The 22,995-nt window shown below is 31.4% G+C and overlaps 2 protein-coding genes across 2 annotated transcripts in view; one reads left to right on the forward strand and one right to left on the reverse strand.

Moving 5' to 3' along the window:
- LOC126737757 (major facilitator superfamily domain-containing protein 12-like) overlaps positions 1-17,723 on the reverse strand; it is a 25,567-nt gene extending 7,844 nt beyond the window's left edge. Inside the window, exons 1-5 of the mRNA XM_050442787.1 lie at positions 17,650-17,723; positions 1,805-2,002; positions 718-801; positions 467-665; positions 7-115 (exon numbers count right to left, since the gene is read on the reverse strand). Coding sequence (XP_050298744.1) covers positions 7-115; positions 467-665; positions 718-801; positions 1,805-1,979 — 567 coding nt within the window. The 5' untranslated portion in view covers positions 1,980-2,002; positions 17,650-17,723. The remainder of the gene's footprint in view (positions 1-6; positions 116-466; positions 666-717; positions 802-1,804; positions 2,003-17,649) is intronic.
- The window catches only part of LOC126737765 (enoyl-[acyl-carrier-protein] reductase, mitochondrial), an 83,362-nt gene continuing 66,550 nt past the window's right edge, over positions 6,184-22,995 (forward strand). Inside the window, exon 1 of the mRNA XM_050442809.1 lies at positions 6,184-6,203. Coding sequence (XP_050298766.1) covers positions 6,199-6,203 — 5 coding nt within the window. The 5' untranslated portion in view covers positions 6,184-6,198. The remainder of the gene's footprint in view (positions 6,204-22,995) is intronic.

Here is a 22,995-nt window from a genome sequence, read left to right on the forward strand (position 1 = left end):
TATTACCTTAAACTTATAAAAATCCTGTGGTCCTATTGTAGAATTATCATCGGTTTGCAAAACGACCAAAGTAATTAGATAAACTATTATACTACAGGTTACTGACGCGGTGTATCTAAAAAAGGATTATATTGATTGTTGTAATGTTTTAAATATTTATTTAAATTTTCATTTCATTTTATATTAAAACGGTCTTATTTTCATTTTTGCTACACATAATTATAATTTAAAACGTATTATACATTATGGAATGTATTCTTGTAGTATGTATGTATTCTTTGTAACATACTATAAATCTGCCTCGAGTACAAGCAAGACCCCAACGAACCAGTCTTTTGTATTTTTATATCAATTTAAGGACATCAATAATTGGCAAATTGACCTTCGAAAAATTTACCGTGAGCCGCTAGTCTCAAATATTAAATGGGTGCTAAAGAACTAAAATGTTTATTTTGTAATATTTTACCTTATGGCTGTTAAGTCTGAACTATGGCTATGGTTCCTCGAAATCTCCGGTATAATAGAAAGATGCGATATCTGCACCACTGCCCAGCCAATCTGGAACATCGATATACTTAAAATATAGTAGGCCAATATAGACGTCGTTAGTTCCGTTGGTTTTATGGAGAATAGTAATGAAAACCCTATAGCTACTGCTATAGTTCCTAAAATTAAATCTTACTTGTAGTATACATAAATTTGAAATGAAATATATACCTCCAAAATGCCACGCCCTTCTGTGTCCTGTAAGGTCTATGGCCCATCCTGCCAGAGGAGTAGCTACAGAATCGATTACTTGTCCTTAAATACACAGAAAGTAAAGTTCTATTAATTTTCATTGATTAAATAGAAGACAGTCTCTACTAAAGTTTTATGATAATAAAGTAAACCACCATTTGGTAATATTTTAAGTCAAAATATATTAAGATAATAGAGGAAAATAAGAAGAAATATTAAGATATAAGTTTTATCCATATATCATTCAAACATAAGCTTAAGGTCAGGCTTACTGTGATACTAGCTATTATTTATTTAATTTCAAAATTATAATTTTTTCCCAAATTAGCAATTTTTACAAGTACACCTAAAATTTAGTATCTCAAAGATTAACCAAAACGACAGCAATGTTTTCAGTAATTAAAATAAAAATTCTATATAACTTGTGTTTAGATCTATATATATACGTGACTAACCAACTTCTTTCTTGGGTACAACATATAACAAAAATATATAAAAGCCAAAAACTCAAGCGAAAAAGAAAATGCTATGCCGATTCCAACTGGTATTGGCTATTGAGAGGGGAAATATATTTTTACCTCTCAATAGCCTATCCTTATCTAGTAACTTTATACAGATTTTAGTAGTCTAGGAACAACTAAATATCTTCTTTTTTTTTGACGTCTTTTCAACAAAAAACAGCTAAACTTTTGTGGTCTTCAGAGCCTTAAACCAAAAATAAATTTTATTCCTTCTGGCGAATAAAATCTAACGCAAGAATCTTAACAGTACAACAGTAGCATTCACATAAGCAAGTTTGAAGATGATTAAAATTGTGGTATATACAGATGCTTAAAAGATCGAGAAAGCCAGAGCAACTGGAATAATTATAGCATATATACCAATAATGCCGTTGCTAGACATTAGAACTGCTAAAATGTATAGTTTTTAACTTAAAAAAACGGTCGTTACGTGGTTATACCTACATAGGATTGTTTAAGCGATCTGACGGTAAAATTGTACAGATTTCATAAATTTCAAATCAAATAAAAATTAAAGAATTAATGTAAAGTAAAATTATGCTTACCTATCATTAGCAAGGTTCCAGCAGTAGTACTAGGAATACTTAGTACTACATGGAGATAAAAAAGAGTATAAGAGAACCACATAGCAGCACAAAGGTCATTTAAAACATGACCCAAGCCGTAACTCATTTTCTGGATTATACCGCATGTCGGCGTAAATGGTTCCTCAATTTCCATCGTAACTTCATTAGATTCTGAATCTAGGGTTATTATTAATAAAGTTATTTTTTAAAACTACAGTCCAATATATTTTAAAGGGAGATGTATAGGGTGTTTCATTGAAGGGGCGAGTCTTTGAGTTTTTGAAAAATAAATAATTGGGGACCGAGGTACTTAATAAAAATGGCAATGTGATATTACTGGAATTATTTTTTTTAATTCTAATTTTTTCAATAGCGGGGCGTAACTAGGCTAAGAAAGAGATGCCAGCTTCTGAACAAAATCTTCTTAAAATATAACAAAACAAAATATGTCGATAATTTAATATTTTTTGTCGATTTTTATTTATCGATTAAGCACTTTTTGTCAAAGAGGGGGAAACTCTACAGATAAAAGTTTCTATAATTTTAGCTAATCCCAACCTAAATTAAAGTTATTTTTAACTTAGTTTTGTTCTCTTAAGTTATATCTTCATTGTTAATTACAATATTGAATACTCTAAAATAAACATTGGCTGCTTTTAGAAAAAAATAAGTGTTTAATTTATTGTAATTAACAGAAACTGAATTTCATTCTTTATTATAAAGCAAAAAAAGAGTTTGATAACTAAAACTATTTTGTACTATATTTATACTAATCACTAAAAACAATTAATATGTTTAATTTGGATTCTTTAAATCGCCAAATTTCCATACAGAATGGCAACGCTGTCAATTTTGCCGGAAATATACCCTCGATAAAGGTATTCGGCAACTGCGCTCGTTGTTTAGGCTTGGATGGTGTACCTTTCGTATGGTATCACAAGTATGAAGCTTATACCTAGATATATATGGCTTAAATCGGAATCGTATGTCGGCCATCTCACTTGGCAAAATTGTCAGAAATGACGTGGTTTGGCATTGATTCAATTTTGACATTGACTACATCATTTGAGTTTGCTTTTCAATGAATGCCGTATTCGTGGGTTGAGTTTGTTTTAAGGATGCTATTTTAAATTAATTACTTTTTATTCCTAACAAGGGTCTCGTTCAATATCAGAAGTTATATTTGAACTGATTTGCAGCAATTTTAGGTTTTCGGTAAGAAAATGTTATTTTATTTATTACTGTTATTTTTTTGTATTTTTAATTTTTAGTCTATAATAAAATCAAATTTAGGTGGTTTCAATCAAGACGTTTCACCTTTCAAATATTTAAATTAAATATTTGTTAAAATTTAAATATTTGTTAAATGAAATATTTAACTGTATCATTATAAATACATATTACAAACAGTCGGACCCTCATTTTTTCTCACAACCAAAAAAATAGATTAAAATTTTTCTTTAAATATCCATCCTGTAAGAGTATGTACATTTTAAATGATTCTGATAAATAGTAATAAAAGGTTTTTTCAATTTACTTCAGACCCTATTACAAAAACTAAATTTAATAACACTACTTATACTACTGGCCTTACACTACAATACATATTTATTTAAAGCTTTGCTTTGCTATTTGTTAATTTTATTTCATGCTCGTATCATAGCACGTCCTGTATTCCCTGAAGAGAGACAGATATTTAGAATCTAGTTTAGATTTTTAAAAGAGCTTAGCATCCAGAATGGATCAGATTAAATGTTTTTGTTATAACTTTTTTTTTTTAAGTTTATTTTTATTTTCTGCAGGCATTTGTCTTTCATTTAAGTTTTTTTTTGATTAATAAATATATACTATGTAAGTGATATACAGTGCTTTCATTTCAAAACGATCCACCCTTAATAACTTCAAAAAAATAACTCTTAAAAAAAAAAAAAAAAAAAAACACGTCAAATTAGATATACAGGGAGACGTTTAATTATGCATTTACTGAAGTTCCGTCAATCACCTCCTCACCTTCAGCTAACCTCACTTTAATATGTCAACTGGGAACCCCCATCGTGTGATACATCATAGTAAGCAGCGTAAAATTCTCTATTCAACGGTACCAAAAAAAATGAAATCGGTAAATGTGTAAGGAAATAGTTAGCGAAAATGTCTAAAAATAATGAATATTTTATTTATTTATTTAAATAAAGGGTGGACCGTTTTGAAATGAAAGCACTGTATGCCATACCTATTATAAGTTATTTTCAAAGAGTCTATTTTGTATTGCGGATAGATATATTGTTCTATTACTCTATTATAGATTTTTGAATTAATTTTTAAAATCTGTTTAATTTTTGTTTAGGAAACAGAAAGAAGTATATATTAAATAAAATATATTTTAGTATATATTAAATTTCATTCAGCAGTGAAATTTAGATTTTTTTTTACAAATAATATTATTATAAATTTTTATAGAATAATTAATTTTGGTGTAATTATATTTTATTTATGTTTTTTGCTCTTTTTTTTCTTTCTGGGTCTAGCATGTTCTGTTTTTAAACTTTTTTTTTTAACTTTAAAAATTATATACGGGTTTCGGGTCACAATGCTGAAGATCAGACTTTGCACTACACAAATATAAATTTGTCGGCCTTTTATTTACATATAATTAGCGTTTATTATTATTATATTATACAGGGGTCTCATAAATAATGGTAGATAATTTAACAGCAGATTCCTTTTAAGAAAAGAATGAGGTTAAATTAAATTTTCCTAGTCCGAAACTCAAAGGCAAGCAAAATACGGGGTGACAGACTAAATTAATAAATTTAATAAGTAATTTTTTTGAACTTTTGGCTTTAAATTTAGCAAATATATTTCGTTTTTAACAAAATTTGTACAATGTTTTTTTTATATGGCAAGTCTTAAAATTAACCTTTTTTAAAAATTTGTCATTGAGGGCACCACTAGCAACATTTTGATTATTTTTTAAACTCCCTAATTTTTTTAGATTTAGCAAAATTTAATTTTGTATTAAAAACGTTCATTGTCCACACAGTTTTGCTTAAGAAACGTACACTACAAAAATCTCGCTATAATTAATCCTTTTCGAGATCTTCACATTTAAAGTTTTCAATGACACTCAAAACAAATGACATTCATAAACTATTTAAATTGCTTTAATAAATTGCCCTCTATGAGATATTTTAAAAAAGTTTAATGTTAAGATTTGCCGTATAGGAAAAAACTTATTGTCCAAATTTTGTTAAAAACGAAGAATAAATGATTAAAAAAAATCAAAAAAATTACATTAAGTTTATCACCCTAGAGCTTGGTTGTCTTTGACTTTCGGACTAGAAAATTTAACTTACCTCATTTTTTTAAGGAATCTGCTGTTTAATTATTTATCATTATTTATGGAACACTCTATATATAGTCTTGTATTTCACTGATAAATATTTTATATATGGTATTTTTGCATTATTAATATATTATTATCCTCTGTTGAATCTATGTTTAATATGATAATAAAATAGAGATATTGTTAACCTACTAATAATGTCTTTAGATGTGTGATAAGAAAATAGCACAAAAATCGTCACAATCTTTTCTAATCTATTGAGGCATAGTTCAGTGCTAACAAAATACTTTTTTAGATTAATTCTAATTTATATAATATATGTTATAATAAATTATTGTATACAATTTTAAGTACTTAATTATTTTTAAGGAAAAATAAATAATAAATGTATTAACCAAAATTGTTTAGTTTTCATTTTAAAATTGGTGATATATTACACTATTGTTAACTGATTATTTATTGCAGTACATTAACTCATTTAGATATGTAAAATAAAGCTAAAGAGTTTTGTTTTATCCTGATCAATATCTGATGCTAACATCTAATCCAAAAGTAACTTTTTTGATTATGCGTTTGCTTGATTTTCGCGCCTTAATCTGGCAATGCCTTTTTATCAATTTGATTTGTTCAATTAGGCATGTCACTGAACTGTCACCTGTCACCAGTTATAACAACAGATTCCATTGCCAAGCGAGAGGACGCAAGCAGATTTGTCAAAAGAATCAGCTTGTATTCAACCATTACTTCTCTATAGCTTTGTGTATGGTATTTGGTATTAGTCAGCCCCATGAAACTTGATTCGCCAAAACGGAATTTTTCGGCGGCCATCTTAGGGTGACTTGACATTAGGAAAATTTGACAGTAGTGATGTTAGTGACACTTTTGATAATTTTTGACATTAACTTTTTTATTTTTAGTTTTGGGAAGGTATCGCGTCGTGGCTCTCAAGAAAAATTTGAATAAATAAGTATTAACCGTAATTTCTAGTTTCAAGTTTTATTTTTTGTGAAATGAGGGCATAGAATTTGTAATGGGGTAAGTTTTTTACACATAGGGTTTCTTGGTGAAGATAACATGGGCTAAATTGTGGCTAAAATGAGCTAAATGAGTGGAAAAACATGAAAGTTAACGGGTCTTTTTTTTCAAAATGTATTAATTTACCATCAATTAATCCTTAGTTCACCATCAATACTATCAGGGTTTGCTCCAATATTTTAACAAATTTTATTGATAAATATTATTTTCCCTTAGAGAATGGAAAAGGCATTCCTATGCCTACTAATGCTGGTTTTTCAAAAGATAACTCGAAAAATTCATCCATTATCCCAAAGATGCTGGTCATACACTTTTATAAAAAACACAAAATCTACAGCATCACAGAAACATTTGTGATGCTTTATAAACAAAAAAAATTCAAAAGATAGCCTAACTCCTAAGCAGGAAATTGTTATACAAAAGCAATGTATAATGTCCATAATCCACCAAGAGCACGTTATATACATTGAGGTTACTTTTAAAAAATTAAAGAGCGTAAATTGCTTCTTTAAAGTCTCTTTATAATGAAAAGTTGCAGTTTATAGAAGAAAATCTTAACGAGGTAACTAAAGAATTCATTAACTCTCAATTGTCATGAAAAATCCAGTCAAAGAATTTCAGGGTTTAACGACTTCTTTGTTAAACTCTGGTTTTCTGGCTCCAACCAAGTATAGATCTCTTGTATTCGTGTTCATGATTTAAGGTCTTTAAAAAACTTATAAAGTGCCCATGTCCTATAACTCCATTAAAGACTTGCAGGCAATGCCCTCGGGAGTATAGATGGCGCCTTGTAGTGAATAGACGCGTGCTAGATAGCTCTAAAAAATATAAGTTTTTTAATAATATTTAAAGTGCAAGTTTATGTACGAAACCAGTGAGAAGTTTTTTTAACGATATTAAGAGAGGAAATTGAGCCACGTCCTCTACTAGCCACCAGTGTAAAGGAATTGCATAGTTGGGTTGATCAACTGTCAAATGAGTTTAATGTTGGTCTGAACATGCTCCAAGAACAGTTCTCGCAATTTAAAAAGTCCGAAATCTCAAAGGCGCGAAGCTAGGACTAGTTAAGCCTAAAAAACATCTTGTAGGACTTGCATTGTCTTATTTTTATTTAATGTAACACGACGTTTCGGTTGGTAAGTATCTCCAACCGTTATCAAGTGTAAACTGACAGCAAACTACTATTCTATAGGCTTATATACTAGATGTGTGCAGCGATGTGGAAGGGGAGGGAAAGTCATCCGTGAAAAAGAGTTGGGGGGGGGGGGGGGGAGGACACGCATCTCTCTAGATCCTACACTGAATCGAACCATCTGTAGAAACGACGAGGATCTCAAGACTGAAGTGGATACCATCTACAAAGACCTACAACAGAATGGATATCCAAAGAAGCTAATAAGTAGGACCATCCAACGGACGCGTCCAAATCAAATCAGAGACGAGGCCACCACGACAACCAGACTTCTACCCATACCTTACATTAGGGGTACATCGGAACAAATCCGACGCATTGCCAGCAAGTACAATATTAGAACTGCCTTTAGATCTAGCACCACTATCAGAAGCGTGGTATCAAAGACCAAACCAGATGGCATGGTGGATACCAAAAATTGCGTCTACCGGATCCCATGTGAGTGCGGTGACTCATACATAGGTGAAACGAAGCGCCCCCTAGAAATCAGAGCGAAGGAACATCGCAGCTGGACCCAAAGAGGAGAGGTTTCCAAATCCGGAATAGCAGAGCACGCGTGGCATAATGGACACAATATCCATTGGTCAGAAGCCAAGATTCTGCACAAGGAACAGCACTGGCGAAAGTTCGTAGAGGCAGCTTTCATTTCACAGAATCAGAGGATCTTCAGCCAGCCAAGCGTCGATATACCCAACATCTGGAAGCCTCTACTCTTAGGACAGTGTAGGATCTAGAGAGATGCTCTTCCCCCCCCCCTAACTCTTTTTCACGGATGACTTTCCCTCCCTTCCCTCCCCTTCCACATCGCTGCACACATCTAGTATATAAGCCTATAGAATAGTAGTTTGCTGTCAGTTTACACTTGATAACGGTTGGAGATACTTACCAACCGAAACGTCGTGTTACATTAAATAAAAATAAGACAATGCAAGTCCTACAAGATGTTTTTACTGTACCATTGTCTACCACCTTCAAAAGTAGTTAAGCCTAGTTAAGGCCCAGATTGACAAATTCCAAATACAATGCGAACTTCCTTATAATTTACGGGATGCAGGAAGGTAACAGTATAAGATGTCGAATCGGCTGTACAAATATTTAGTGAACGGCTAAAAATTGACAATAAAATAAACGAATAAAAACGACATATCTCACTGCGTACCCATACGCTGGCGCTGGTGTAAAAAAGCACACCTGGCTCGCAGAAAAACAGACCAGTTATGGTTCGTATGTCTGGTCGTAGGTGGTCAAGAAATATAGTGTTTTCAAACAAAAAAGTTTCGAAGGGCTCAGGTTATATTGTGACAGAGGTTCTTACTCTAGAGAATCCTAAAGTGTTTAAGTATGCTCGCAAATCTTACGGAAAATCGGTGTAGTCATATAATGGTTCGGTTTATGGTTTATGCTTTTATCTTAGGTGAGAGGAAACTTATAAGATCTTCTAATGACCTTTCTCCATAGATTAAAGTCGTATTTGGACTTATAATAACTGTACTGCCACTGTTAGTCACTATATATATGTATATATTCCGGTGTCCGGAACAAGGAGGCCAATCCGCCGGCGACATATAGGGTGGACCAAAATATTGACTTTCGTTATGCCATTTTTGAATTATATTATATTTCAATATATAGGGCGTCAAAATGAGAAATATAAAATCGTTTTTTTGAAGTAAAAAGAGTGTTTCATCAGATATTAAATTAAAATTTGGTGTGAGGGGTTTTTTTGAAACGAAGAAATTGAAATCCGTTCACGGATTCGCTAAACCATGCAGAGGGCGCCATCTGCGGTATATTGCATATGTTAAAACTTTTTTGTACTCCTGTATAATAAAGTTCTAGAAAAAAATTCTAATTATCCAAACTTTTCTTATAAAAAAAGTATTCCTAGTTAATTTCGGCCTGAAAATCCGTTTATTAGATATCTTAATTTTAAAATCTAGATACATTTGAACAAGTTAACAAAATAAACGTAAATTATGTTTTCTAAATTAATGCTAAATTACTTATTATAATAAAAATCAAAGAATAATGACCCTAAATTATTTGTTCTACGTGACCTCCATTCATTTATATACACAACATTTATAGCAAAATGAGCCGGATCACCATCGAGTTGAAACCAAAGATTTTGTCTTAAATTTACAGGCAAATCATCAAGCAAATCGGACCGTATTTTTTGTAGAAACAACAGAAATGAATCACCAGTCAAATTACCTGGTAAAATGACAGGTCCTAAAAGAAAGTTATCTGCAAAATAATGTGTTAGAAGCTAGTGTACGGTCGAAATTATTGGAGACACAGGCATTATAATATCGATTAAATAACAGCGGACGCGTACTATAAATAGGTTGATCGCAAACGACATATGCTGGGTTTTCGACTTGGTTGCTGGATATCTATCAGACGCTAGCTTCACAGTTCACACCAAGGAGACTGATCTGCATGCTAAACGTGTGTACCCAAAAATGAACGAAAACTAGTTTCAGGAATTTGCCACATCGACGCTGTTGATCAGAAAGGATTGGTTGAACCCAACTTTTTATAATGTTATGGTTATATACACCTAATGATAATTAGGCAGCTGAAAGTAAATGTAAATATAAAATTTGGCAATGTGTTGTTTACTCCCAAATTTTTTTTATTATATTAAAAAAAAATTAGAGTGACGCAAGGGAAAAAATGCACAAATTAAATATGTAAGTTAAACAATACAAATTTTCTTCTAAAAGAGACTTCAAGCTCTGCATTTGAATTTTTTCTGAGTATCTTCCTCATCATTATGATGTAAATCAATTTTGTTGTAATTCAATAATGATTGCTCAATAAGATTTCAAGATCATCCTACATAACAAGTCCAAACAACCGCAGACCATTCATCATCGCACAATATAAGCAATAATTGTTGCAGTTACAATTATTTTAATAAAGTGCAAAATTTAACAGTAAAAGGAAACTAAATTAACAGGAAAAAAAAGTTTCTTTAGATAAAGTAGTTATTAATTGAAACCAATGTGAAAATAATTAAATATATGCTTAAAAATTTATTTCTATAAAATTGATTATTAACCAATATAAAAAAAAAACTAAAACTGGTTCTCAAAAAATGACTGTATCCTATATTGGTTTTAATATTTATATATTTTTTTGCATTATTAATAAAAAAAAAGTAATAACGATGATTTAACATTTCCTGGTTCATTAAATGACGATTTTCGGCATTTTCAAGTAGTCGACATGTCATTTGTCGTAAAGTTGCCTTCGTGTGTGGTAAATATTCTATACTCCCTTCAGAATCGATCACTTTACGACATATCCTGAGCGAAAATTTTTTTAGGAAAGTGCAATTCGCATACATGAACACCTTTCTTAATGTAATCAAATACCTCTCACCACTTTCAAAATTTATTTTCATCCTACACAAAGGAAAAAAAAACGAAATTGATGCGAAACAGTTTTTGGAATATACAATTCAAAGCATAAATATGATGAAAACAAAAAATTAATTTATAGTTATATAATACTATACTGACCTGTGGAGTTTCAAAAAGAGTTAAAACCTTTCTTTTACAAAGGTACAACGCCATATGCCATTTGAAAATGAATTTAAAACGATTACAAGGTATTCTACATTGTCAAGTTGCTTTTTATTCATTAAATTTTTTGTTAAGAATATTTTTTTATTCTGAAAACTTTGTTGATTATTCTTAAAGTATATATTATTTGTTAGCAAATAAAAGAACGTTTTAAAGAGTATATTTTCTAGCTGTTACAAAATACAACACGAGAAAAAATATTCATGGATTAAGAAAAATATATCATGTACGAAAAATTGGAAAATGCATCTGACATAATTGTCTGAGAGATGGTTTACTCAAACACCTCGCCTATGGTTTGCAGCTAGGAATAATATAGGTATTCAATGTTCTAAGTTTGGCACCAATCTCATATGAGATAAGGTATCCCGTCGCAGTAACCCACGCTTAAGACTGATTTGGACGATGCCAGGTTTCTTCTCTAGAAACCAATGTAAGTACCAAGCAAGCAGACTTTAAATTTTTAGGAAAGCCATCCATGAGCAAATTCCATTTTAAGGACTACAGCAAGTCAAACATTTTGTAAATTTAGCTACCTCTATAAGCTGTTGGTATAAGTACAAAAGGTTTAGATGCATTTTTACATGACAAGATTATAATTTTAGAAATGTTAAGATACGAATCGCACTATGATTTAATGGTGACTTGGTTATTTAATACGGTTCTATTCAGTGCCGGGTTGGTACAAGTAAGACTTGAATCATCTGCAAAGAGACAGATGTTCAGAATAGCGATATCATTTATAAACAGTTAAAACAGAATAGGTCCTAGAATTGAACCTTATGATTCCCCACATTCTATCGACTTACAAGACAATTTCGTTATATCAACTCTTACAAGCCGAGTAGTACTGTAACTTTTTATAAGGTTTTCTTTGAAAAATATGATTTACACAACCGAAAATTTTCGAGAAATTGCGTAAAATTGTAACTGTAGAGTGATGATTTTTTCGTAGGAGTATACTCTACTAAAAAGGGCAAACAAAGCATCGTTTGTGCATATTAGTATTATTCGTAAGATGGTTTAAGGAGCATTTCTAGGTAGAAATTATAGTATCCATTATGTTTTTTGCAATATTTACAAGATGATTATTAAAGCACTTAGGTGAATTAGATATTGAGCCAGACGAAGCATTATTTCTTAATTCATTCACAATAGACCATGTCTCCCTGTTGACACTACCTGTACCTGCTTTGGCTAGCCTCTTGTTATAATAAATATCCTTGACAGCCCTTATAGAATTGTGATACATTTTTTTGTAAAGTCTCACATAATTATTACGTTTGATAATGAGTGCATTTTCTTTGCAGATAAACGTAAGCATTTGTAGACCAGGGTTTATGACCAGATATTTGATTTCGATAGACGTAAGAGGAAAGGCTTTGAAAGCAAGGCTGAAAAATGACCTTAGTAAACCTAAAAAACTCAGTATCGACATCCCTAGAGAGGAAGTTGCAATCAGTTGTGTGAGATAAGTGCTTAAAATTTAGATAATTTTTATCTCCAAAAATAATTTTCGTGTCTTATTTTTTATAAGTCACCATGGTTTGGGGGCCTCATCAGACTACTTGTGATTATACCACCAAATTTAAAACCTATTATTTAAATGATGTTTGTGAACTCCACTACATAAAACATAGAAAATTCCAATAGCAACAGCTCTATCGAAACTGCCCATTCAACTCATAAAAGACGTTTAAAACTCAAAACCCAAACAAAATAATAAATAATATTCAAATAAAACAAATATTGATTTTTGAAATTACAGACTATAACCTTGATGGTCATAGTGATATGACTAAATATAAAAGTCGTTTGATATATTAAATGGAAGCCTTACACACGCCTGACACTGTTTCGATGTAACTGATGAGATTATTTTAAATAGATACATTGTTAATCGTAAAGACCGATTAAAGTAATTTCAATATATTTCATGAAAATTTCTAAATTTAGTGCTAATATGGTCCTTCTTATTGCACTGAAACATGCACTTCTTAGAATTTCAGAAAAAATCTATTCAGTAGTTGTTTTCAAAATATACCCAACTAGTATAAAATTCGAATGATTATAGTTGTCAAAATTCACATCGGAAAGATGTCAGCTTAGATTGTCTTTTTTTTTCTTATCTTTGGTTGCCTTGCCTTGAAGAAATCAATAAGCAGAAAAGGGAGTTCGCAAGTACCATCTATATTTTGTCTGTTCTGAATCCAGAAATATCCTGACTAATATATGCATTCGCTATTTACTTGTATAACTTTCCAAGCTAACCGCTTTATTGCATAAAATACATTTGACTCGAGTAAAAGTCGTATTCCTAGTATCTTATGCTTCCTTAGTGTAGTTGCTATATTTTTCCTCCAAAAAAAGGAAAAAAAATTGTTTATATAAAGAGGAGCTTGAAATTTCCTGAGTCCATCTTTCAAAATAGGGAACGTTGTTTCCAATATGATTTGATATTGCGACAAAACTCGACAACTTCTTCCTAAGTTGGCTTGTTCTTTTCCTTTATCCAGTTTAATATTGTCTGGATATTGGTATCTTCCTCTTAGTCGATTATAAGATCACCATTTTGCCAAGTATCACAAGATGGTGGTTTTTAACAACTGAGCATTTTTCTCTTCGCTGATAATAGTTGCAGTAATCCGAATACTGTCCTCTTGATACCATTCGTATGGACTCGCTCCTTCGTATCGACTTTCCTTTAGTATGATGGGCTGAGTCAAAAAGCCTTCCTGAGTTTGACGGGGGGTCCTGACGGCTACGTCCTCCAATAGCCTCCCTAATGATCCGCTTGACCGATTCATCAAAGTCGTCCTCTCCTGCAATAATTTTCCAGAAACTAGCCTGGCTCTTATTCATGTTCTTAGTAGCTTCGAATTTAAGGACCTGTGTTAGTGAATCTATTAGCTTAGGCGAATGTGCTAGTAGTAACGACTGCCTAATTTCATCACCGCAATGGGTCTAAAATTTCTTGCACTTTCTTTATTATATGCCAATATTCTGACTTGAACTGGCCTTCTAGCGGCGACGGCACCTTATTACTAGCTAGACCATTGTTCCGGAAGATTCGCTAATTTAGGGTTTTACAATAGAGTTTTTTTGTATAACTCCGAATATAAGCTAACGTATATTTTTTTATAAAATAATTTAAACTAACGCTGACAACCATATAATAGATCCTGAGTGGCGAAGGAAAACAAAATATTTTTTTAGTCTGACACTGGAAAGTTGAGTCTATGTTTTAATTCAGTCCAACAGTAACCAAAGAGTTTCTTTTATTAGTTACCTACCTTATAGGCAATATAAATTAAACTAAAAATTGATGGCAGATCAGGGCTATAAGAATGCGTATATTCATGGTTTTAATGTCAAACCAAACGAAAATTCGGAAGAGGAGCTTGATTTGATCTTAAAAAATCTTACGCAGGAGGAGAATGGGGGGTAGTGACCAAAAGTGTAAAGCTCCCTTAAAAACATTTTTTTAACTTAATTTTTTTTGAGAGATTTACTTATACAGGGTGGCACATCGAAAACAGTCCAGCAAGGTTTGAGGTTTTTTTTTAAAAAATGCTCGGACCCGTAAATTTTTGATTTTAGGAGGCCATTTTTTTTAACTTTCAACCTCTTAACATCAACCCCTTGGCAGGGGTTGCAACCACCCTCAAAATCTTAAATACGAGTGGGGGTCAAGTGATAGCTTATTTTAAAGGTCTTATATGTTTTATTCTTATATCTTGTTACAACTGCCAAGTTTGAAATTGCTAACTTGAGTTTTCGCAGTATGACAGCTTGTCAAAGATTTTAAAACAATATCATTGTCTAATACTTTTAGCGCTAGTTTTTAGAGGTTCTTGATTTATAAAATAAAAACACTCGCACCCGTCGATTTTTGATTTTAAAAAACGATTTTTTGTTTAAATTTTTAACCCCACAATTACAACCTCTTAGTGAGCGACATTCACCCTTATTTTTTAAATGGGAAGGGGTGTGTTGTGATACATCTTTTAAAAGGGTATTCAATTTTCTTTACAATAGCGCTTTGTCTTTTAAATTTGTGCTGCGAATTCCAGAGAAATCTAATTTAATTTTATTGATTAGTACTTACGCATTATCCTATTAAATTTTGAAAATGTTCGCCGTTTACCTCTATACAATAGTTAGAGTAACTGTTCAAAGTGTTTCCGGACATTGTGAAGAATATCAGGTGTTATTTGTTGGCATTCATGAATGATGCGGTTCCGCAAATCTTCTAACGATTCAGGTTGGGTGACATAAATTATCGAATTTTGATGTACCCACAAAAAGAAATGAAGAGGAGATAAATCGGGTGATCTCGCGGGCCATTCGATAACACCCCTTCTTTCAATCCATCAACCAGGAAACGTTTCATCCAGAAACTGCCGTACTGGTAATGCATAATAAGGAGGAGCCCCGTCTTGCTGAAATATCGCATTTTCTTCATGGTAGCGTTGGTTGTTTCCCATAATTTCAATCAATGCTGGGTTAACGGCATTCTCCAAAAGGTCTAAGTACGTATCTCCATTAAAATTTTCTGGTAAGAAAAATGGTCCAATTATGTGATCACCAAAAATACCAACCAAAAATAAAAAAAACAAAAATACCAACCGAAACGTTTAATTTTTGAGCGTGATGAGTATGAACCTCTTGGTAGATCCTTGGATTCGTATCGGACCAGTACCAACAATTATGACGATTGTCGATTGGCAGTGCCATTGAGAAAAAATTAACATCCGTCTGAGAAGCAAACATTTAAAAGATAGTTGGGATTATTTGAAATTAGCTCGGACATTATTTCACAAAACTGTAAACGGCGGTCGTTATCATCTTCATTTAATTCTTAAAGAAGTTGAATTTTGTATGGATGCCATTTATTATGTTTTAGAATTCTCTGTACAGTTGTCCGCAAGACTCCCGTTACATGAGAAAGTTTTCTGGTACTTAATGTAGGGTGCATACCAACTTCACCGAGAAAACCAACTTCTACTGCCTCAGTTCACTGGATTTTCAATATTCCATTTTTTATTTACCACCGAATCAGTTTTCCGAAATTTTACCACTAACTCAAGAATGTAACCATGATGTACGTGTTTATCTGCATGTCTCTCATTAAACGAAGTTGCCATTAGTCTGGCACATTGATTGTTTTGTAAAGTAAAATTCAATAATTTCCACTCTCTTTGCAATAGAATAAACCATTTTTATCGAATCGAAAGAAAAGCACAGAAATAACTAATCCACATTAGCATGTTTACTGAAGATAAAGTCGTTAACTGTCGTTCGTGTATTGTTAACTGATTTTTGATGGTTTAAAATCAATTTTTTACACCTAAAATATCCAGTAAAATGTTTAGAATTCCATTGCTTGCCGATGCGTAGCTCAAATTTAAAAGACAAAACGCTATTATAAAGAAAATTGAATGCCCTTTCAAAAGATGTATCACAACACCCCCTTCCCATTTAAAAGATAAGGGTGAATGTTGCGCCCGCTAGTGAGTTGAATTTGTGGGGTTAAAAATTTAAACAAAAAATCATTTCTCTAAAATCAAAAATCGACGGGTGCGAGTGTTTTTATTTTGTCAAGAACATTTAAAAACTAGCGCTTAAAGTATTAAACAATGGTATTATTTCAAAATCTTCTGACAAGCGGCCATACTTCGAAAACTCAAGTTAGCAATTTCAAACTTGGCAGTTGTATCAGAGAAAAACAAACCACCTGTGGTGGTTTGTTTTTCTCTGGTTGTATCACTTATCACTTGATCTTCACTCCTATGTAAGATTTTGAGGGTGGTTGTAACCCCCGCCAAGGGGTTGATGTTAAGGGATTAAAGAGGTATTAAAAAAAATTGTCTCCCTAAAACAAAAATCAACGGTTCCGAGCATTTTTTAAAATTAAAAAAAAAGCCCCAAACCTTGCGGGACTGTTTTCGATGGACCACCCTGTATAGTAGAAAGTTTGTTTTACCAGCGAAAATTACCTCAATACGAAATCTTTAAACTTACTAATGCTACATTATAATAAACATTTTTAAGCTAAGTTTACCAGTGTTTATTTTAAAAAAATTTAGAAACTCTGGGTGATAATAAAGAAAGCATTGAAGTTCATATCCCAGCACAAATTTGCAATACATGCGGTATATTTTTTGCATCAAAGAAAAATTTAATGTTTCATAGAGAGTCATTCACATAATCACTAAATATATAACGTTAAAATATGATTAAGTTCTTATATTGGTATAAATGTAGCTATATAATGTAGCAAAAATAGCTATATATATAAATTATAAATATCATTGCAATATTGATATTGATTACGCGGCACGAACGGTGAAAAACAGAATTTCTATTCGTAAGATTCGCAGGTGGGCGAAAATAGTTAAAAGAATTTAATTTGTAACACGGATAGATATATTTATTGCTCAGGTATGGTACCTCGTCACCTTCAATAAAACACCCTGCTGTATAATGAGAAATTCCTTTTAGTTCTACCAATTTCTTTACAAAATTAACTATGTCAAGGCCATGATTGTCACAAAATATGAATTACTTGTCTAAAAGAAACGATACTATGTAGATAAAAAAAAATCTCTTTTTACGACATAAAATATATAGTATTTTAATGAATCTAGAATATACTCACCGCACTTTTTATAAATGAATAATACTATGTTTAAACAATTCTTTTGGACTGTTTCATGTTTAACACAAGATTCAATGAACTTCAAAAGACAGTGATACTTTCAGGTTACTGAATATAATAATCATACTTTTCTAAGGTTTCTTCGTATTATATTACCGGGCCGATATCAAATTTCCAATACCTTTCTTCATTACTAAGTTTTTTTAATTTTCTGTATTGTTTCATTAAGGTTGCATATAGGTAGTAGGTATAATAGTGGTTACATATAGTTAGTAAGTATCGTTGTTTATTTTTGTTTACGTTTATTTTATCTACTATTTTCAGAAAATATTTGGATAGCTGTTTTTGATGGCTGGATTAACTTAAATAAGACATACTATACAAATAGTACAATAGTTTACAAAATTCTCTATTATCATATATCATTTTTTTACTAATATATATTGGGTTGCTTTTAAAATTATGATTTTCGTTAATGTTTCTATATAGTAGTGAATTTGTAATTAATAAAATTTTATTGTGTACAGTTAACGATATATATTTTTTAAACTATTAGGTTTACATATGGACATCAAAATTATTTAGGCAGCAGTTATAAAAATTGCATTATTTTGGTAGACGGTAATAAATGCCAAACGCAAGGACCAACAAAATTTTAGATTGAATAAAAATTTTAGACCTAGCAACAAAATTCAACATTATTTTAAATTTCCAAAATAATAAGTTCCATTAAAAGCTAATAAGAGGGAAAATTATTATTATCCTCTACCATCAAAATTTACATTAAACCGTTTTACGCAACAATGGGTAATTAATCCAGGTTTTAACAAGTTTGTTTTTAAAGTAATTGAATGTAGAGTAAAATTATTGTTGCAGGTAAAAGAAAGAGACTGTATTTTATGCATGGACGAAATATCTTTAAAATCTCACCTTTTTTATGATATTTCTAAAGACAAAATTGTAGGGTTTGGTTCAGGGTCATATAAAAATGCAGGAAGTGCATTACCGATAATGGCAAAGAGATTTGCTAGCAATTGGAAATAACTCATTGCCTATTTTTTTTTATAACACATCTGCATCCGTTAATCATTTAAATGATATTTTATTTGAAACTGTCCGAAGGATACGCAAAACCGGTTTGGGTATCAGGGTACTAATTTTCAAAAACTAGCTAAAAGTTCTTTAAAAGTGACAATAGATAATCCCACATTCTTTGTTGACGATGAAAATTTAAAATAGTTTATTTATTTCATGTTCCCCACTTACTCAGGTCGACAAGAATTTTTTTTTCAATACATTCGTTGTTTAAATGAAGGAGAAACAAGTATAAAATATATAGAAATGATGTATAATATTGACAAAAAGCTGTTGCAAAATGGCCCATAAATTAACAAATGACCACATTTATCCTATCAAATTTCAAAAAATTAAAGTAAAGTTAGCTCCGCAAGTATTTAGCCGCTCTGTAGCGGTAGCTATACATACATATATTGAATTTAACGCCTGGCCAAAAGAAGCAACTATAACAGCCAATTTTACATTAAAAATGAATAATCTATTTGATTTATTCAACTTCAACAACTTACAAGATTTTCAAGCTTTCATGGAAACTGAAAAACAAAAAACGTTATTGCAAGATATGCATAACCTTTTTAAAAACTTAAAAGTAAGAAGTTTTGAAAAATATGAGAAATAGCACAAAATTTATTTCTGAGTGGCGACTTACAATAAGAACAATTTTAATTATTTAGGAAATGTTACAAAAAAAAGGTTATAGAAAATTATTTACACGTAATCTCAAACAAGATTGCCTCGAGCACTCCTTTGATGAAATTGGAAATTGTTTTGGAAATTCAACAGCTAATTGTATAGATGATGGCGCTAAAGCCCTATTGAATTTAAATCTCGATTTTATTAAGAGATGCAATAATATTGCAATTATTCTCCCACTAAATATATTCCTCTTCGAGTTTTTACCAACGATTATGAAAATTTAAAAAGCGCAGAAGGAAATGCTTTAGTAAATGTGGCTGGATATTTATTTAAAAAAATGTGTCTCACGTCACTCTTGTGATATATGCAATAATTTTACAACTGAGTCAAATGCCCTGTTTAATGAAGAGTTATTCTATTGTAAATTAAAAGCATATGAAAATAATACCTTATTTGGTGGTCTAACCATACCTCCAAAACACATTATTGAGTACATAATAAAATTAGAAAGTATTTTTTCGCTAAATTTAATAAATTATTAGCGCAAGAAGTAATTGGCTATAATCTTAAAAAACTATTTTCTAATATTACTTTTAAGCATCTCTGTAATGAATTTCCCATTGACTATTTTTTAAGTTTATGCATAAGGGTGCGTTTTTATTATACATTAAAATTTATAAATGCCGATATTAAAAAAGAAAAATCTAAAAAAAAGGTAAAGATGTTTATGTAAGCAAGCTTAACATATTAAAACATTTGTAAATACTCGTAGTATTTATGTATCATACAAAATAATTAAAAAATATGTTTAGAATAAAGTTTTTATATCAATAAAATGGTCAGCCTCTCCGTCCATTTATAATGTACCTACTTATTTTAATAAAACTTTAACCATTCTTTGTAATTATTATCTTTGTTTCATTTACAATAATAACCTATATACCTAGTTTTATATCCTACAATCCCAAATATGTTCATGACCAAATAAGTACAAACAGGTAACAAATTGATGCAAATAGGTACTTGTATATTGGTATTAGGAGCCTATGGAATTTCCAGCGTTCCCCTGGTAAACACTATCAATGGCCAAGTTTTGGCTTTTATTACCTCGGTCTCCACTGTCGTTTTATAGCTCACACCTGCAGAAGCGGCGCGTCTTTGTACGATGATTTTCAAAGAGCTCGCGTCAAGTGACCCAACGTGTATTCTATCGTTGATTGATTGACCTATTATTCAATCAACGATTCTATTCTGTAAACTTTGGTATAACCACCTCGCACTACCGCACATCATTTACGATAATGACATCTAGACCGATCTGTTGCTACTACCACTCTGATAGGTTCGCATAATATAAATATTAATTTTAAAGTAAAGTTAACTGTGGGCTAACTCATTTGACATAGTATTTCCCGCCATCTAAGAAACCATAATGAAATGTAAACAAAACACAAAGGAGACCAACGTTCTCCCCTTTTGAAATAATGTTCGTCCTGTTTAGTTTTCTGTATAGTCTTAAGTGTGTCTAAATGTTATGTACAGGGTGAGTTTTCAAAGCGCGGAGTAGTATTATGCATTGATGATATTATTTATCGATGACGTGCTCCTGGACTATTATTTGGTTAAGCATTCTTCACATTTTAAAAATATTTTGGACTATACAGAGTGCTCCGAAAAAGCAGGGCACTACAAAAGTTAATTTTTTTAAATGGAACACCCTGTATTGCAAAACATTTTTGAATTCTTTGCGTAATTACCAATCTTTTTTGATAATGGTTTAATATGCCAAAAACTAATAGTTTAGGAGATAAATCAAATTTTGTTAAAAATTTAGAATTTGCACGCATCTCTTTAATATTAAAATTTAGCACCTAAATTTTGAATACAGACTTAATTTTTATCATCAGAAGTAAAATAAAGTTACTTTGATATGCGTGCTATGTAAAATTATTCATTTTGTTATACAGGGTGTTTTTTTTGAAAGGCCAAACTTGCCCAACTTTAAATATAAAAATCTCTCTTATTTTAAATGAAACACCCTGTATATTTTCATGTCATCTAATAGCTTACTTAAGAGCCTATAAATTTTATTAATAATATTCTATCCCTATCTCTAATAGTTTTTGAAATATACTTATATTTCTTCATTTCGTGTTATTTTTTTCTTATAAAATGAAACAAATTTATGGACGTTTCTTTTTATTAAATTCACTTATTTTTATATAATAAAAGTTAATTTCTGTTCAACAAATGTTCAAAGATATGTTCTCCTTGTTCGATACAAATATTAATTCTTTTAATTATATTTTGTCGAACATGGTATAACATTCCTGGTGTTACGGTTTGACAGGCATCCCTAATTCTAATAATCATATCCTCCCTTGTAGTTGGTTTTGTTGCATAGACTTTATCTCTGAGATAACCCCACAGAAAGAAATCTAGCGGCGTAAGATCGCAAGACCTTGGCGGCCATGCAACAAATCCTCCGCGACCAATCCATCTTTGAGGATATTCTTGATCCAAATATTCCCTTACTGCACGATGAAAATGGGGAGGCGCACCATCTTGTTGAAACCACATACTTTGCCGTTCCTGGAGATTGACTTCTTCTAATAATTCAGGCAATTGCTGCTGTAAAAATACTCGATATGAATGCCCATTCAAAGGTTCAATAAAAAAATATGGTCCAATTATACGGTTATTATGGATGCCGCACCATACATTAAGGGACCAATGATTCTGGTGCTGAACCTCCCGTACCCAATGAGGGTTCTCTGTTGCATAATAGTGCATATTATGCCTATTGACAGCACCATTGCTTTTAAATGTCGCCTCGTCGGAATACATAATATAGTTAACAAAATTTGGATTAATTTCAATTTTACGAAGTAACCATTCACAAAAAGTTACACGTAGCTGAAAATCTTGATTGTGAAGTTCTTGATGCAACTTAATGTGATATGGGTGGTATTTATATTTCCGTGTTGTCCGGTTTACCGTTGTCTGCGAAACATCAGAAAGTAAGGCTAACCTACGGCTACCAATGTGGGGATCCTCCTCAATTTGCAAAAGAATTTTAAGTTCTTTACCTTCATTTGCCACCCTATTAGCAACATTACGTTTTGGCAGATCCACGCTACCAGTCGTCATAAATCGGTCCATAACAACGCGAAAACTGCGAGATTCGGGTGTGCGCCGTTGAGGATATTTTTCTCTATATAGCCTTTGAGCTAGCAGACAATTTTTATTTGCTTCACCCAAAACAAAAATCATATCAATAAATTCATTTCTTGAATAATTCATTTTTAATATTGAAAACAAATATCTAAAAAACACCTTAAAACAAATCTAACTATTAATCTCTAATTAACTAATGTAACTGTCTTTTTGTTATTGAGATTTTTTTCATTTGTTTCCACGGCGCCTTGATGGATACATAAAAAATACGAGGTGCTTCAAAACTTTAAGTCGGCATTGTCAGTTTTTACAGGAGAAAAACAGAAAAATCCATGATATCTCAAAAACTGTTAGATATAGAGATAGGACATTATTAATAAAATGTATAGGCTCTTAAGTAAGCTATTAGATGACATAAAAATATACAGGGTGTTTCATTTAAAATAAGAGAGATTT

Source organism: Anthonomus grandis, chromosome 6, assembly GCF_022605725.1.
Source record: "Anthonomus grandis grandis chromosome 6, icAntGran1.3, whole genome shotgun sequence".
Classification (NCBI taxonomy): domain Eukaryota; kingdom Metazoa; phylum Arthropoda; class Insecta; order Coleoptera; family Curculionidae; genus Anthonomus; species Anthonomus grandis.